Source organism: Rhinatrema bivittatum, chromosome 1 (genome assembly GCF_901001135.1).
Source record: "Rhinatrema bivittatum chromosome 1, aRhiBiv1.1, whole genome shotgun sequence".
Lineage (NCBI taxonomy): Eukaryota > Metazoa > Chordata > Amphibia > Gymnophiona > Rhinatrematidae > Rhinatrema > Rhinatrema bivittatum.
This window is the reverse complement of record NC_042615.1, coordinates 362967581-362983137: the sequence shown is the minus strand read 5'-3', so window position 1 is coordinate 362983137 and position 15557 is coordinate 362967581. Positions and strand designations below refer to the sequence as shown.

The 15557-nt window shown below is 43.7% G+C and overlaps 1 protein-coding gene across 2 annotated transcripts in view; it reads right to left on the bottom strand.

The window, feature by feature from the left end:
- UBA6 (ubiquitin like modifier activating enzyme 6) overlaps positions 1–15557 on the bottom strand; it is a 370281-nt gene that overhangs the window by 203304 nt on the left and 151420 nt on the right. For both annotated transcript variants that reach the window (XM_029600749.1, XM_029600742.1), the window contains exons 10-11: positions 11652–11755; positions 1823–1885 (exon numbers count right to left, since the gene is read on the bottom strand). In XM_029600749.1, coding sequence (XP_029456609.1) covers positions 1823–1885; positions 11652–11755 — 167 coding nt within the window. The remainder of the gene's footprint in view (positions 1–1822; positions 1886–11651; positions 11756–15557) is intronic.

The following is a 15557-nucleotide window of genomic DNA, read 5'->3' as shown; positions in this document are numbered from 1 at the left end:
AACTGAATTTGAAAGATATACATAATACATCAAACATGACTATGAAAGGGGAAAATTTACACAGAAGGAAAAGTAACCAGAATGAATGCAAGTGGGTTGGGGATCTTTAGAAATGTAATTATTCAATCTCACCATGACCCTGACCATTATTTGGGAGTTTTTTGCCCCCCAGAGGATTCATTTTTAAATCTTTAGGCATGTTTCATCAGTGTAAAGCTCCTATTGCTATTGACATGTCCATCCATCCATATGTGTCGGGGACCCTTTCTGTGGTCAGATTTGGCAGAAAAGTCTCTTACTGAGGTGCCAGCAGTTCTGCCAAATTCCAATCAAATCCACCCAGAAGAGGGGCCCCAATATATGTGGATCATCCACAATATGGCAGGAATGAGGGAACTGAAGTGCGAAGCACAAGAAACTAGGAAATTAATCTTCCATGTGTTATTCTAAAAGCAATTATTTCAGCTTCATAAAAACTATTTTAAACATTCCCTTAATTCTGCTGTTTTTCCACATTAAAAAGAGTGGTTCTCTCTACACATGAAAATATTTGATTTTTCAACATGAATGTAACACTTGTGAAAACGTTTCCTTAGATTTTCAAGAATTGTGCTCTCTTTGTTTTTAAAAGAGAAGTGAGGCTCTTTGAGGAAGGTACACAATTTAAATTACTTTATAGTAAAGGGGTAGAAATAATCTATCCTCTCATAACTCAAAAAACCACACACATTTCCTCAGATACTGCCACCCAGTACTCAGCCAATGAAGTCATTAAATCAGCTGCCATCACCAATCTATATTCACAGTCTCCCTTCACACAAGAGCATGGCAACCCAATCAGAGGATGAATGACTAGTTTTTCAAGTCATTTCAAACATTTAAAATCAAATAAGATGTTATAAAGCTTGGAAGAATTTCACATTTATAAATGCTCTATTGGAAAAAAAAACTAATAGATGCTTTAATTGATATTTTACTGTACCAGAGATCTTGCTCTCAGCACCTCTCATCTTAAAAAAAAGATAGCAATCATGGGAAGGATTACAGAGAAATTACAATAAAAGCATGGACTGGGTTTCTTTTGGTCTCTCCTCACCTAGCCAAATCTCTTGCTAGGGTTAGAATCTATTGTTAATCTATTGTTAAAAGATATCAGCTCTACAGCAATAGTCAGTCTCCACACCCTAACCATTTGACCTTCCCTACCATCCACCACCACGCCCGAGCACATCACTGCCAAGATACATCTGCATTTGCTGGCCCCTCAACACTAATAGTGTTATGTTTTCAGAATGAGAGAGATAAGACTAAATGCAATCATGACAATTTGGGGGTGCTACAGGATAGAGGATTAAGGAAAAGGGAAGTCCAAACAGACAGTATAATTAAGAAAAAGAAAAAAAAATGTCAAATAGCCAGACTGATCCAAGTAGCACCAGACACTTCTTTTGAATACAGGGGAACTTTCAAATATTATACTAGGGACCAAACTTATGGAAAAAAAAAAAAAAAAAAGACACACATTTCACCCTGCCCCTTTTAAAACAGGGGCTGTGAATAAACGGAAAGCCGCACTTCTGAAAAGTGGCTCAAAGTGGCAGACAGCTTTCCCCAAAATAAAGGGCCCAATTCAAGGCTTCCTATGTGGCATGCATTTCCATGCAGCATGTCAGAGGGCCAGGTCCAACAGATGTGCATAGCATTATAAGGTAGTCATATGCATGCCTCTTGATAGATTATGCATGAAAACATTTTAAGCTGAAGGAGAGAGCTTCTGCAAAACTCCATTAGTGAAAAGATAAGGAAAGCCAAAATCCTCTACCTCAGGTTTGCTTAAATCTGCAGTAAGGTAATTTGGGTTTCTCAACTGCTTCTCTAGACTTTCCTGGAGGGAGAAAAAAAATTATGACAAGAATGTTCAGTGAAGGAAAACTACAAATATCATTCAAAAACCTAGTCTACAGTCTTTATATGCAATAGGGAGACACAAATAGGTGCTAGCCACTGTACTTTGCCAAATTTCTGCATTTCAAAACCACTCAAAAATATTGTACCATTCCCATTGTAAAACTTTCAAAACATTTTGGATGTTACTTTGTAGGTTAATATGAAACATCATTGCTTGGTTTCATTTAACCCACAGAGGTGGAGCCAAGGTCGTCTTCTCACTTCTTCATGTGTGGATAATTTAAGTTCTCAAAATCTAGAGTGACTCAAACAGCTATGCAATGGGAGTCTTTAAATATTCCCCACTAGCTCCTACTGATCTACATCTGACTGTTTTTGCATTTCTTTAGACACATTTACGGGCAGATACAGTAAAAATCGCGGGAGAGCGGGCGCTTGCCCGCTCTCCCGGCGCGCGCACAGGCCACTCTCCTGTGCACACGATTCAGTAACTTAATTTACTTAAATTAGGGCCCGCGGTAAAAAGAGGCACTAGGGACACTAGCGCATCCCTAGTGCCTCTTTTTTGACAGAAGCGGCGGCTGTCAGCGAGTTTGACAGCAGACGCTCAATTTTGCCGGCGACGGTTCTCAAACCTGCTGACAGCCACGGGTTTGGAAACAGGACACCGGCAAAATTGAGCATCCGGTTTTCAACCCGGGAGCCGCAGGCCCATTTAAAATTTTTTTTTTTTATTTTTAACTTTTTTTTAACTTTTGGGACCTCCGACAATATTGGAGGGTGCACAGAAAAGCAATTTTTACTGCTTTTCTGTGCACTTCCCCAGCGCCGAACGCCTACCTTTGGGTAGGCGCTAATTTCTTAAAGTAAAATGTGCGGCTTGACTGCACATTTTACTTACTGTATCGCGCGGGAATGAATAATAGGGCCATCAACATGCATTTGCATGTTGCGGACGCTATTAGTCTGGGGGGGGGGGGGGGGTTTTGGACACGCGTTTTCAACACGCTATTACCCCTTACTGAATAAGGGGTAAAGCTAGCGAGTCGAAAACGCGCGTCCACATGCCGGTTAACAGTGCGCTCCACAATGAACTAAACTAACTAATGGTTGCTGTTTGATCTACAGATAAGTTGCAAGAATAGAAGCAAACCAGAAATGGACAGTGAGAACCCTGAATTAGCAGCAAGCAGCCTGGGCAATGTTCTATGTAGCCACATTGTACAGTCTGCAGAACCACATTTTCATTATTAGTTAAGGAAGATACATTGTTTGATGACAACGATAATGGATCTGTTTTTTCCATTCCTGAAACTTTAAATAGATTTCAGTTTCAATCCTAAATGATTGAAAGAGTACCAACAATTCAGGGAGCAGTAAAAAATTTTGTAAATGGTATGCATGGGTTTGAAATACTCCAGAGTACACACAGTATTCCTCTTCTTTCAAATAAAAGTGTCAAGTCATGATTTGTCAAATTCTTTAATATTTGCCCTTGCAATTCCCATGTACCCTGAAAGCAGTCATGTTAACAGCAGCATCAAAAAGTACCTCACAAGGAATAAAATTTGATCAGTTCATGCAGTGCCATCATTGCCAATAAAGACCAGGATAGAAATAATTTTGTGACATGTCTGCTTCAAGGGTTTAAATGACTTGGCGATGAAAGGTGAGGATTTCTACTTATACTGCAGAGAAGGTGAAATTGTTTCATACCTGATAATTTCCTTTCCTTTAATATAATCAGACCAGTCCAGACAAGATGGCTGTGCATGACAACCAGATAGAAACAGATCAACCCCTTACATAACTCCATGCTAACATCAGCCTGGCAGTATTCCTGTAACAAGCTAACTGGACAATTTTAACAATCAACCATACTACTAAATGTACTTAATCTTTTTTTTTTTTTTTTTAACCAGAAGACTTCCAGAAGGAAGTAGAAGAAAGAAGGGTTTCCCCAATAGTAGAAACAGGAAATACACTCAACTGTAGCAAAGTAGAGGAATCCATCATACCTCCCCATCCACACATACACAGAAAAAAAAAATCTTATCTACAATGCATAGACTGGTAGAAAAAAAAAACAGGGAGCATCCTTTAATACAGACTAACTGTATTAAAGGAAAGGAAATTATCAGGTAAAAAGTAATTTCACTTTCCTCTTCGTGCAGTCAAACTAGTCCAGACAAATGGGATGTACCTAAGCTACTCCCTCATAGGGCGGGACATTGCCTGAGCTCCTTGCAAACTCACTAATGTGAAGGAGACTTCCTCTCTAAGCCTTACATCTACACGGTGATGCTTAGAAACATATCCAATAAAGACCAAGTCGCTGCACTACAGATCTCCAAGGGAAAACCCAACTGCAACTCTACCCATGAAGTAGCCTGCACCCTTGTGTAATGAGCTCAGACCTGCTTCGGCAATGGAATACGTCATCTACAAAAGATCTAATCTAGTGCGCCACTGTAGCCCTAGAGGTCACTTCACTTTTCTACACGCCACTAAAACAGGCCAAAAAGATGATCATATCACCTGAAAGCGCTGGTGACTTTGAGATACTATATCAGAACGAAGCAGAGCTTTTTCTTCTGCTAAATACAGGCAAGGAAACTTGGCAATTTAAATGAAACTCTGAAACTACCTTTGACAGAAAGGATGGAACAGTACAAATTAGAAATCAATAAGAAAGGTTCTTTACAAGAAAGCACCCGCAGCACAGATATTCATAGAGCTGAACAAATAGCTACTAGGAAGACCATCTTCAAGATAAACAGTTTCAAGGAATTGTCTTAAGAGGAGCAAAATGCAATCTCACTAAGATGGACAAAACCAAGTTCAGATCCCAACACAGAATGGAAACCAGAGCAGAAGCCTAATATGCTTTATGCCCTTCAAAAATCAAGAGACATCCAGATGAGACAACAGTGGTCTACCCTGAATACACCCTCTGTAACAAGAGAGCTGCCACTTGCACCTTTAGGCTATTAAGAGCCAAGCCCTTAGAAAGGCCTTCCTACAAAAAATCCAGAATCAATGGAACAGATGTATACTCCAGGGTGCGGTGGCACCCGCAACACCAATCATTAAAAACATGCACATATGCCAAGAAAGTGGAGAATTTTCTAGCCTTCAGGAGTGAAGTCACCACAGTCTGGAAGTAGCCCTTCTGCACTAATTGTGCATCTCAAGGGTCAAGCTATAAGACAAAAATCGATCTGGATCTTCATGAAATAGCAATTCTTGTGAGGCGGAAGCTAGAGGACTGTTGTACAACAACACTTGAGATCTGCATACCATGGTTGGTGAAGCCATTCCAGAGCCACTAGTAGCATTAAGCCTGGGTGATCAGCTATCCTCTGAAGTACTCTGCATATCAAGGGCCACGGAAGAAAGCCGTGTAGGATCTCCTCTGGCAGCCAGTCCTGAACAAAAGCATCGATTCCAGAAGAATAAGTGTCTCTCCTCCGCCTAAAAATCCTGTACGCCTTCATGTTTTGGCCTGTCACCATCAAATCAGCTTCTAGCTGACCTCTTTAGTGATAATGCAATCAAATCCTCTTTGAGAGCGAGACCATTTCCCTGGATCCATGACACTTCAACTGAGAATCTTCCTGAACATTGTCTACGCCTGCTATGGGTGACACTGACAAAGCCTGCAAATTCTTTTCAGCCCAAGGAAGTAGTAGATCCATCTCAGATGGCACCAGAGAACTTTGGGTCCTTCCCTGATTTATGTATGCTACCCCCATGGCATTCATTGTCTGACATTACTCTGACTGCCTGCCCCATTAACTGACGGGCAAATTGGAAGACAGCCAATCGAATTACCCTCACCTCTAACCGGTTTATTGTCCAGCTCACCTTCTTGGGAATCCACAGCCACTGAACAAACAGCTCCTGACAGTGCACCCCCAGACCAAGAGACTGGCATCCAACTTTCTATGATTCAGATAGTGGTCACTAAATCTACTCCCCACTCCAGATGCTTACAATTTAACCACAATTACAAACTCTGTCTTGCTAATTCCGGCAAGGGGAGTCACTGAATAGTCTTGGGAGTGGGGATTCCATCTGGCAAGCAAGGCTCTTTGACGGGGACGCACATGTGTCCTTGTCCATGGCATCAGATCCAAGATTGCCGTCAGATTCAAAAGTATAACGGTAACACCAGATTGACGTGTTCCTGGTAGCCTCCAAAGCTCGAATCTGACCACACAACTTCCAAACTCTATTCTGTCAGATGTACCCATCCTATCTTAATATCAAACCAACCTCCAAAGTAATCCAATGTCTGAGACATTGAAGATTGCTTTAAGGAAATTTGACAATTCACCCCAGTTACTGGATCACTCACTAAAAAGCTGATACATACTTCTGAAAGGACTTTGTTCTTATCAGCCAATCATCCAGATAAGGATGAACCAAAATTCTTTCCTTGTATGGCTGCCACTACCACCATCACCTTTGAAAGGTTCTTGCAGCCGTCGCTAGCCCAAGGGGCAGAACCTGAAATTAAAAACAGCGTCCCAGCACCGCAAACTGCAGGAAGCGCTGATGATCCTTTTGGATTGGAATTGAAAATAAGTCTCCGTGAAGTCCAAAGAGGTAAGAAAGTTTCCTTTCTGTACCATCATAATCACCGATCTAAGGTTTCTATCCTGAAATAGGGCAGCTTCAAGAAATCATCGACCCAATTAAGGTCCTGGACAAGGCAGAAGGGACAGTATTTCTTCAGGATGATAAACATGGAATCATAGAAATGACAGCAGAAAAGGACCAAACGGTCCATCCAGTCTGCCCATCAAGCTTATGCTAGTAACTACTGCGCCATACCAGTCACCTTTATAATTATCAGTTTCCTAGACCATCAAAGTCAGGGCCTTTGTTGGTTGCTGTGAGTCCAATTCCCCATTACCTCTTGCCATTGAAGCAGAGAGCAATGTTGGAGTTACATAAAAAAAATATCAGGCTTATTGGTTAAGGGTAGTAACTGCCACATCAGCAAGTTACCCCCATGCTTATTTGTTTTCCCAGACTGTACAATTCAAGGTCCTTATTGGTTGCTGTCTGAATCTAATTCCCCTTTTCCTTTTTTCCCCATGCCGTTGAAGCAGAGAGCAATGATGGCGTTGCATCAACAGCATAAAGGTTTATTGGTTAAGGGTAGTAAATGCCACACCAGCAAGTTACCCCCATGTACTCTTTTCTTCATTCCCATCCTCTAGCCTTAAGGGATCCACAGTGTTTATCCCATGCCCCTTTGAAATCTTTACTGTTTTTGTCTTCACCACCTCCTCCGGAAGGGAATTCCAGGCATCCATCACTCTCTCCATGAAGAAATATTTCCTGACATTGATTCTTAGTCTTTCCCCCTGGAGCTTCATTTCGTGGCCTCTAGGTTCTACTGATTTCTTTCCAATGGAAAAGGTTTGTCATTGATTGTGCAAGTAAATGGAGTAGCATCCTAGCCTAGTCTGACCCTTCAGCACCGAAATTACTGCCTGCAGATGAAGAAGTAACATATAACATAGTAACATAGTAATGATGAAAGAAAAGGACCATATTGTCCATCCAATCTGCTGTGCCATGTAGGTTACCCCCAAGTTTCTCTTAAGGGTAGTCCATGCAGTCACCCCCAATCCTTAAGAAAAGATTGGGGATAATATTTACAATCAAAAACCAAGCAACTGTCAAACCCATAAAAAAGTACTGCTAGCAGCATTTTTACTGGGTGAACAGCCTTCTTGACTTGCTTTGCTTTAAGACTTGACCTGTGCTTTTCCCTTTATGGCTGCATATTAGTACCCCAGACCATAAAAGTCAGGGCCTGTGCTGGTTACCATCTGAATCCAATTCCCCTTCCCCTCCCCCAACCCCATACCATCAAAGCAGAGAGTGATGGTGCAGTTGTGTCAAAAGTATCAAGCCTTATTGGTAGAGGGTAGTAATCCCCATGCTTCTGCTAAGGGTAGTAACTATCGCACCAAGCGGGTTACCCCATGCTCTCTATTCTTCATTTCTGTCCTCTAGCCTTTAGAGACCCACCGTGTTTATCCCATGCCCCTTTGAATTGAGTGTTTTTGTCCTTGCCATCTCTTCCGGAAGGGCAATCCAGGAATCCACCCTCTCTGTGAAGAAATATTTCCTGATGTTGGTTCTGAGTCATTTCCCCTTAATTTTAATTTCATGACCTCTACTAGCTCTACTATTTCCTTTCCAATGGAAAAAGCTTGAAGTTTGTGCATCATTAAAACCTTTCAGATATCTGAAGGTTTGTATCATATCTCCGCTTCACCTCTTCTCTTTCAGGGTATATACATTTAGGTCTTTCCACCTTTCCTCATAAATCATTTGATAGAGACTCTGCACCATTTTGGTGACTTTCTCTGGACTGCCTTCATCCTGTCTCTATCCGTTTTTAGATAGTGTCTCCTGAACTGAACACATTATTCCAGGCGAGGCCTCACCAAAGACCTGTACAAAGCAGATTCTCATCTCCTCTTACTAGTTATTCCTTTCTCCACGCAGCCCAGCATTCTTCTGGCTTTAGCTATCGTCTTCTCACATTGCTTCGTTTTCTTCCATTGGTCCGTACACAAGTCTTTCACCCCCCACCCCCCCAAAATCAAACAGCTCTTTTGGATTACCGCCCGCCAGATGCACGACTCTGCAATTCTTGGCATTGAATCTCAGCTACCATATCTTCAACCACTGTTGAAGCTTTCTTAAATCACGTTTTATTCTCTCTAGACCTTCCACTCTGTTGCAGATCTTAGTATCATCCACAAATAGACAAACTTTACTGTCTAACCCTTCCACGATGTCACTCACAAAGATATAATCAGAACTGGTTCCAACATCGATCCCTTATGGCTGTCTTTGTAGAGTTGAAAGCACGGCCTCTTTATGAGGCAAGGGAGAAAACATAAAAGCCTTGGAAACAGGATGAGAGAATTCCAGAGTGTAACCATTTCTATGATCTCCAGGACTCACTGGTCCATTGTAACGTGGGCCCACCGCTGATAAAACTGAGACAGACGACCACCAATCTCTAGATCTGTAGATAAGGCCCCCAAGCACTTATTTCTCTCTTCTGGAGGAGCTTGAGCCTGTGAATCAGTCTTTTCCTTCCTTCTTGGAAGAAAACAACTAGAATCTGGAATGCCTCAATGAGTTCTATCCTTGGCTGAATCTCCGATTCCCAATACCTCCCACAAGTAATTTTGAGATGGGGCTTTGTGTCTGTCCTCCGGGAGCCTCAGCACCTTTGAGTCGCCCCATGCTTTTGCCATTTTTTTCCAGCTCCTCTCCATACAAGAGTAGACCCTTAAACGGCAGCTTAGTCAAATTAGTTTTAGAGATAGAATCTACTGACCAATTACACATCCAGAGAAGCATCAGAGTTATGACAGACACCACTCCTCTGGCTGAGGCATGCACCAAATCATAGTCAGCTTCAGCCATAAATGCCTCTCCCAGTTCTAAAAGTAGAGAATCTTCCTCTAACTCTTCCTGGGCATACTGCGCCAGATGCATCCCAGATCTTGCCATCATACAATACGCAGAGATCTGCAGAGTCATGCTCACAGCCCCAAAGTCCTGTTTAAAAATAGTCTCTCTCCTGCGTGTCCTCAAGCGCTATCCCACTTTCCACCAGATTAATCGTCCTCTGTTACCGAGCACACCAAGGCATCTACCCTGGGAAAGCAAAAAAAAAACTACTTTCACTTGATGATCCAATGGATGCAGCTTAGTCAGTGAGTGATCCTTTTAGAATTGGCCTCTGGAGCTGCCCATTCTGAATCAATCAAATTTTGTACTGCTTGGTGAAGAGGGAAGAAATGCCATAACTTCCTTAGACTGACTATAATTGGTCCTCCATAGAAGCAGGGATATCATCCTTATCTGTAATCTGCAACATACTGAGAGACAGATATTAGGGATGTCAACATCCCTATGGAAGAGACGCAGCACAGAAGTATAGTCTTCAACCTCAGGATGAAACTCATCTTCCTCTAAATCTCCCTTACTATCTCCCTGATAGACCCTCCAAAAATATTCTAAGAAGTCATCTGAAGGAGAAAAATCCTCATCTATCCCTCCCCTATCCATTACTGCCCTTTGCTCTCTTCTTTTCTCGAGGCTCTAGCACAGGGCGTGCTCAGAGAGTAGGAGTTAAGGGTACCCTGGTTCTGTGCCTTGCTCCATGAATAAAGCTTACAGCCCTTTTAAGATCTCATGAGAAATCATAGCCCAAGGCAAGGTAGAAAAATGCAGTGTGGGGGAAGAGGCACTGCTGCAGCAGTAGTAGCAGCAGCTGCTCTTAGGCCCTCTACAACCTCAAACCACTGCTCAGGGCTAGAGAATGGGTGTGAACTGCACTGTCCTGTGGCTGTGGAAGCAGCTGCAGAAGGGCTCACTGCAACCTCCCCAGGCATTGCTCCTCTCGATGCAGAGTCGTCCCCCCCCCCCCATCTCCAAAAAAATCCTGGCGGCTGAGATCCCCCAGACCAAAGAAGACTCCCCTCAAACCTTAAATCAAGCTGCTTGCCTGCCCTTTACACATTTGGAAGGCAGAGCATGGTTTTATTCCCACACTCCCCTGCTAGTGCCATCTTGTGCACATGAATCGTGCAAACACAGCAGCCACAGTAATCTCCTCTAAATGCTCCAAATCACCACCAACTCAATCCTCTGAAGCGACAGAAATCAGAGCTGCAGTGCTGTCGCGGAAAGCTGCCACTGAGCAAGTCTGATGATCCCCGGGGTCCCTTTCATTATCTTTTCTTTTTGTTTTGATTTTATTAAGAACTGTCAATATAATTTAAAGCAATAGTCCCCTTGTTGTTAGGGAAGCAAAAAAAAAAAAAAAAGAGAAGTTGCCACTCCAAGAAAGGAAAGAGGAGGAGGAGAGGAAAGAGGAAGGGAAGAATCCTTCACCAACCCCCCTGGCTCCACAAGGGAGTGAGCAAAGGCTGTCAGCTCTGGATCTGTGCTGTCTACTTTCTGCTCTTCTACTCCTTAGACAGCCAGGGATTTTGCTCCATTGAGGGAGGAAGAGACCAGTCTTTCACCTCAGGAGCCCCAAAGTATTTTCCTGTTCAATCTACCAGGCCTGAATCCATAGCAAGGGATTGTTTACCTACCATCTGCTGGAGATAGAGAATACTGGCAGGCTGTCAAGCATGCACAACCTACTTGTGTAGACTGGTCTGACTGGATGAAGAGGACACGACAGTTTACTTTTATTAAGAAACCACGATTAAAACTCCCTCATACCCCACTTTTAGTATTTATTTCACTCCAAAGGGAAATGTTATTTTAAAAAGGGACACTTCAAAACATCTCCCTATAAAATAATGGTACACATGGCTATGCATTTCACATCAGACTACAAGCTATGAATAAACATTTTAAAATAAATCTACTAAACGACAGATCCATCTTCATGACATGCACAGCATCATCACGTTTTTGCTCATGGGCCTGGAATGCAGCAGATAAGAGAAAAATGGGTGGAGAAGGAAACCATGACCAAGCTTCATTTGGCCTACTGCATAATTCCATACAGTGGAAAAGAGAAGTAAAGCTCAACTTCAGAGATGCATTCATGCTATGTGGCAAGTTTTTTTGCACATCAGGGCAAATCCAAAGCACAAGTGCCTCACCATTTTGTGTTTCTCATGTTTTCAAAGGATATTATAAAACTACCATATGAATATGAAACACACACATACAAAATGAAATGTTCTTGATGTCTTCATTTGAACAGCTATTCCTCCATAAAGGTATGGCTTCAGAGCTGATGTATTTCCAATACTGAAGGAATAAGGTGATACCACTGAAAAACAAATGTATATTAATTTAAGTAACTATGATCTGGAAATAAGGCCCCTGAGAAAATGCCCTCTTTCTCTAATACTTTTGTATCTGAAACTCTTGCTCTCCCTCCATTAAATACAAAACACATGCAAAACATATCAGTGACATACTGTGTGATGGTTACTGCAGACTATATTAAGTAATCCCTGGGCACATGCATTTCAGGAGACATAGGCCAAGGAGGTTAAATATCCCCAAAATCTTTCCAATGTTATATGCATACACAGTGTCAATTACACCCTCAAATTGTCACCAGTTTACCTGATTCAAGACAGATGTTAATGTTTTCATATTCATGACTTTTTAAATATCCATTTTCTAATTTTACAAAATGCATAAACGAGGAAATGCCGGGATATTACAAAATTAAGAATGCTCCAATGTACTTAAGACTAATTTAACGTGATCAAAGCTCCATTTAAAGGGGCATGTGTCCGAATCCGGATATTGCCTGGGATCCAGATGCTGACAGCATGCAGCAACAAAGTTATAGATTTCTCTGCCTCAATGAGTCATCAACTATTGGTAATAGCAGGAGGAAGAAAAGCTTAGATTTATCCAAAATAAATAGGAACATTAGGTTTCTTAGCTGATAATTTTCTTCACTCGAGTCCAACCAGACCAGTAAAGAACACATGGGTTTAGCACCCCTGCCAGCAGATGGAGACAGAATAATACGATTTGTGTGTCACACTTAAAAGGCACTGTGAAGCCTGCAATACTTTAGTTTAACAAAGCAAACTTATTCAACTACACCCCTGCCACCCAAACAAGCAGGGGAGATAGAGTTGCTTACCTGTAACAGGTGTTTTCCTAGGACAGCAGGATGTTATTCCTCACAGGTGAACCAGCAAAGAAAATTTGTGTGCCAACGGGCAGAAAAACAACTGCGGTGCTGTTGGTAAGATAGAGAGACAGTGTGATCCCAAACAATGGGCCTTAGGCAGGGAGAGTTTGGTTTAAGCCTAGAAGAGGTTGCGAAGGACAGATTGGCCGAAGCTACTATCTTGCCTACCAAGCTTGTCCAAGCAGTGGTAGGCAGCGAACATGTGTAGAGAACTCCATGTCGCAGTCCTGCAAATTTTGGCGACAGGAACTGCCTGCAAGTGGGCTACTGACGCCGCCATAGCCCTCACAGACTGAGCCTTAACACAGCCTCCAAGCTGAAGGCCCACGTGCATAGCAGAAGGAGATAGAATCCACCAGCCAGTTGGACAGAGTTTGCTTGCCCACCGCAACTCCCAATCAATTCTTGTCAAAAGATATGAAGAGCTGTGTGGACTGCCTGTGGCCTGCTGTGCATTCTAAATAGAAAGCTAGGCCTCCTTGCAGTCCGATGTGGGTAGAGCCCGCTCGCCCTGGTGTGAATGGGGCCTCAGAAAAAAAGATGGGCAGAACAATAGACTGACTGAGATGAAAATCAGTCATCACCTTAGGCAGGAATGGGGGATGCATATGCAGAACCACCCTATCATTAAAGAACTTTGTATAGGGCGGATATGTAACCAAGGCCTGAAGCTCACTAACCCTACGAATCAAAGTGATCACTACGAGGAAGAGAACCTTCCAGGTGAGGAAGTTCAGATCGCAGGAGTGCATGGGCTCAAAAGGATAAGAACATAAGAACATAAGAAAATGGCATACTGGGTCAGACCAAGGGTCCATCAAGCCCAGCATCCTGTTTCCAACAGTGGCCAATCCAGGCCATAAGAACCCAAAAGCTAAGTCCATTCCATGTTATCATTGCTAATGGCAGTGGCTATTCTCTAAGTGAACCCAACAGCAGGTAATGGACTTCTCCTCCAAGAACTTATCCAATCCTTTTTTAAACACAGCTATACTAACTGCACTAACCACATCCTCTGGCAACAAATTCCAGAGTTTAATTGTGCGTTGAGTAAAAAAGAACTTTCTCCGATTAGTTTTAAATGTGCCCCATGCTAACTTCATGGAGTGCCCCCTAGTCTTTCTATTATCCGAAAGAGTAAATAACAGATTCACATCTACCCGTTCTAGACCTCTCATAATTTTAAACATCTCTATCATATCCCCCCCCTCAGCCGTCTCGCATGAGCTGCACCAACACCTCATTGAAGTCCCAGGACACAACAGGAGGCCAAAGGAGGGGCCTTCAGCTGAAGCAGGCCCCACATAAACTGCCCTACTATGGGCTGCACAGAGATAGGCGTACCAGCAACACCATGATGGTAAGCGCTAATGGCACTCAGGTGGACCCTGACTGAAATGGTTTTCAACCCAGACTTGGGGAGGTGTCACAGATAGTCCAGTAACTGCGGAGTGGGACAGGCGAAGGGATCAAAGCCAAGCCCCTCTCACCAGATGGAAAACATCCTCTACTTCAGGTCGATAAGACTTCCTGGTAGAAGGCTTCCTGGAAACTACCAGCACCTGAGACATGTCGTCAGAGAGTTCCAGGGGCTGCAAGACTAAGCGCTCAACATCCAGGTCATCAAGGCTAATGCCCAGAGGTTTGGATGGCACAGTCTGCCCCGATCCTGAGTTATCAGATTGGGTGAGGTCCCCAGACAGATCGGTTCTCTGACCGACAAGTCCCAAAGTAGCGGGAACCAGACCTGTCTGGACCAGTACAGGGTTATGAGAATCATGGTCCCCCAGTCTTGCTGGAGCTTCAAGAGAGTCTTCATGACCAGTGGAAGAGGAGGATATGCATACAGGAGACTTATGCCCCAATGTTGTGCAAAGGCATCCAAGGCTGGAAGTCCGTCCATCCTAAACAGGGAGCAGAATTTGCTCACCTAGCAGTTGCAGGGGGAGGCAAAGAGATCCACATCCAGAGTTCCCCACTGGCTGAAAATCTGGGCTGCCTCTGGCTGGAACATATGACTCAGGTGGCCTGCCACCATGTTCATTGCCCCGGCTAGGTACATTGCTCTCAGGAACATGCCCTGCGACAGAGCCCAGGACCAAATCTCCTCCGCCTCTTGACAGAGGAGGAATGACCCCGTGCCTCCCTGCATACTGATGAACCACACTGCCACTTGATTGTCTGTCCAGATCAGGAGTGCTTTGTGGGACAAGCAGTCTCAAAATGCCCAAAGGGCATAATGAATCACCCGAAGCTCCAGGAAGTCAATCTGATATAGAGATTCCTGAGCCATCCATCGACCCTGCATGTGGAGGTCTTCCACAAGTACCCCCAACCGTGGGGGAGGCATCGGTGGTAAGCACCACCTGAAGTGGGGCAACCTGAAAAGGAACTCCCTGCTCCACCAGGACAGGGAGACCTGCAGAGGTGGTGTGATGAAAACACAAGCCTTGAGGTCCTGGGATGTCTGCTGCCATTGTGACCGCAATGTCCATTGAGCCCTGCACATGCAAAGAAGGGACAACAGGGTGACATGGACAGATACAGCCATGTGGCCCAAAAGATAAAGCAGCAGTCTAGCAGAAACCTGTTGACGGCTGCAGACCAAGCTTGCCAGCAATGACATGGCAAGCACCCAATCACAGGGCAGAAACGCCTTGGCCTGAATAGTCTCCAGTCTGGTTCCTATGAAGTCCAGATGAGGCGATGGGCAGAGATGGGACTTGGGGTAAATGATGACAAACCCCAGAAACTGCAGCACTTGGATGGTCAGACTTAAAGAGTGACGTACTCCCTGTTGGGAAGCACTTTTGACCAGCCACTCATCCAAGTAGGGGAACACATGTACCCCCTGACGTCTGAGGTGCACTCCCATCACTGCCAGGCACTTGGTAAAGACCTGAGGGGCTGACGC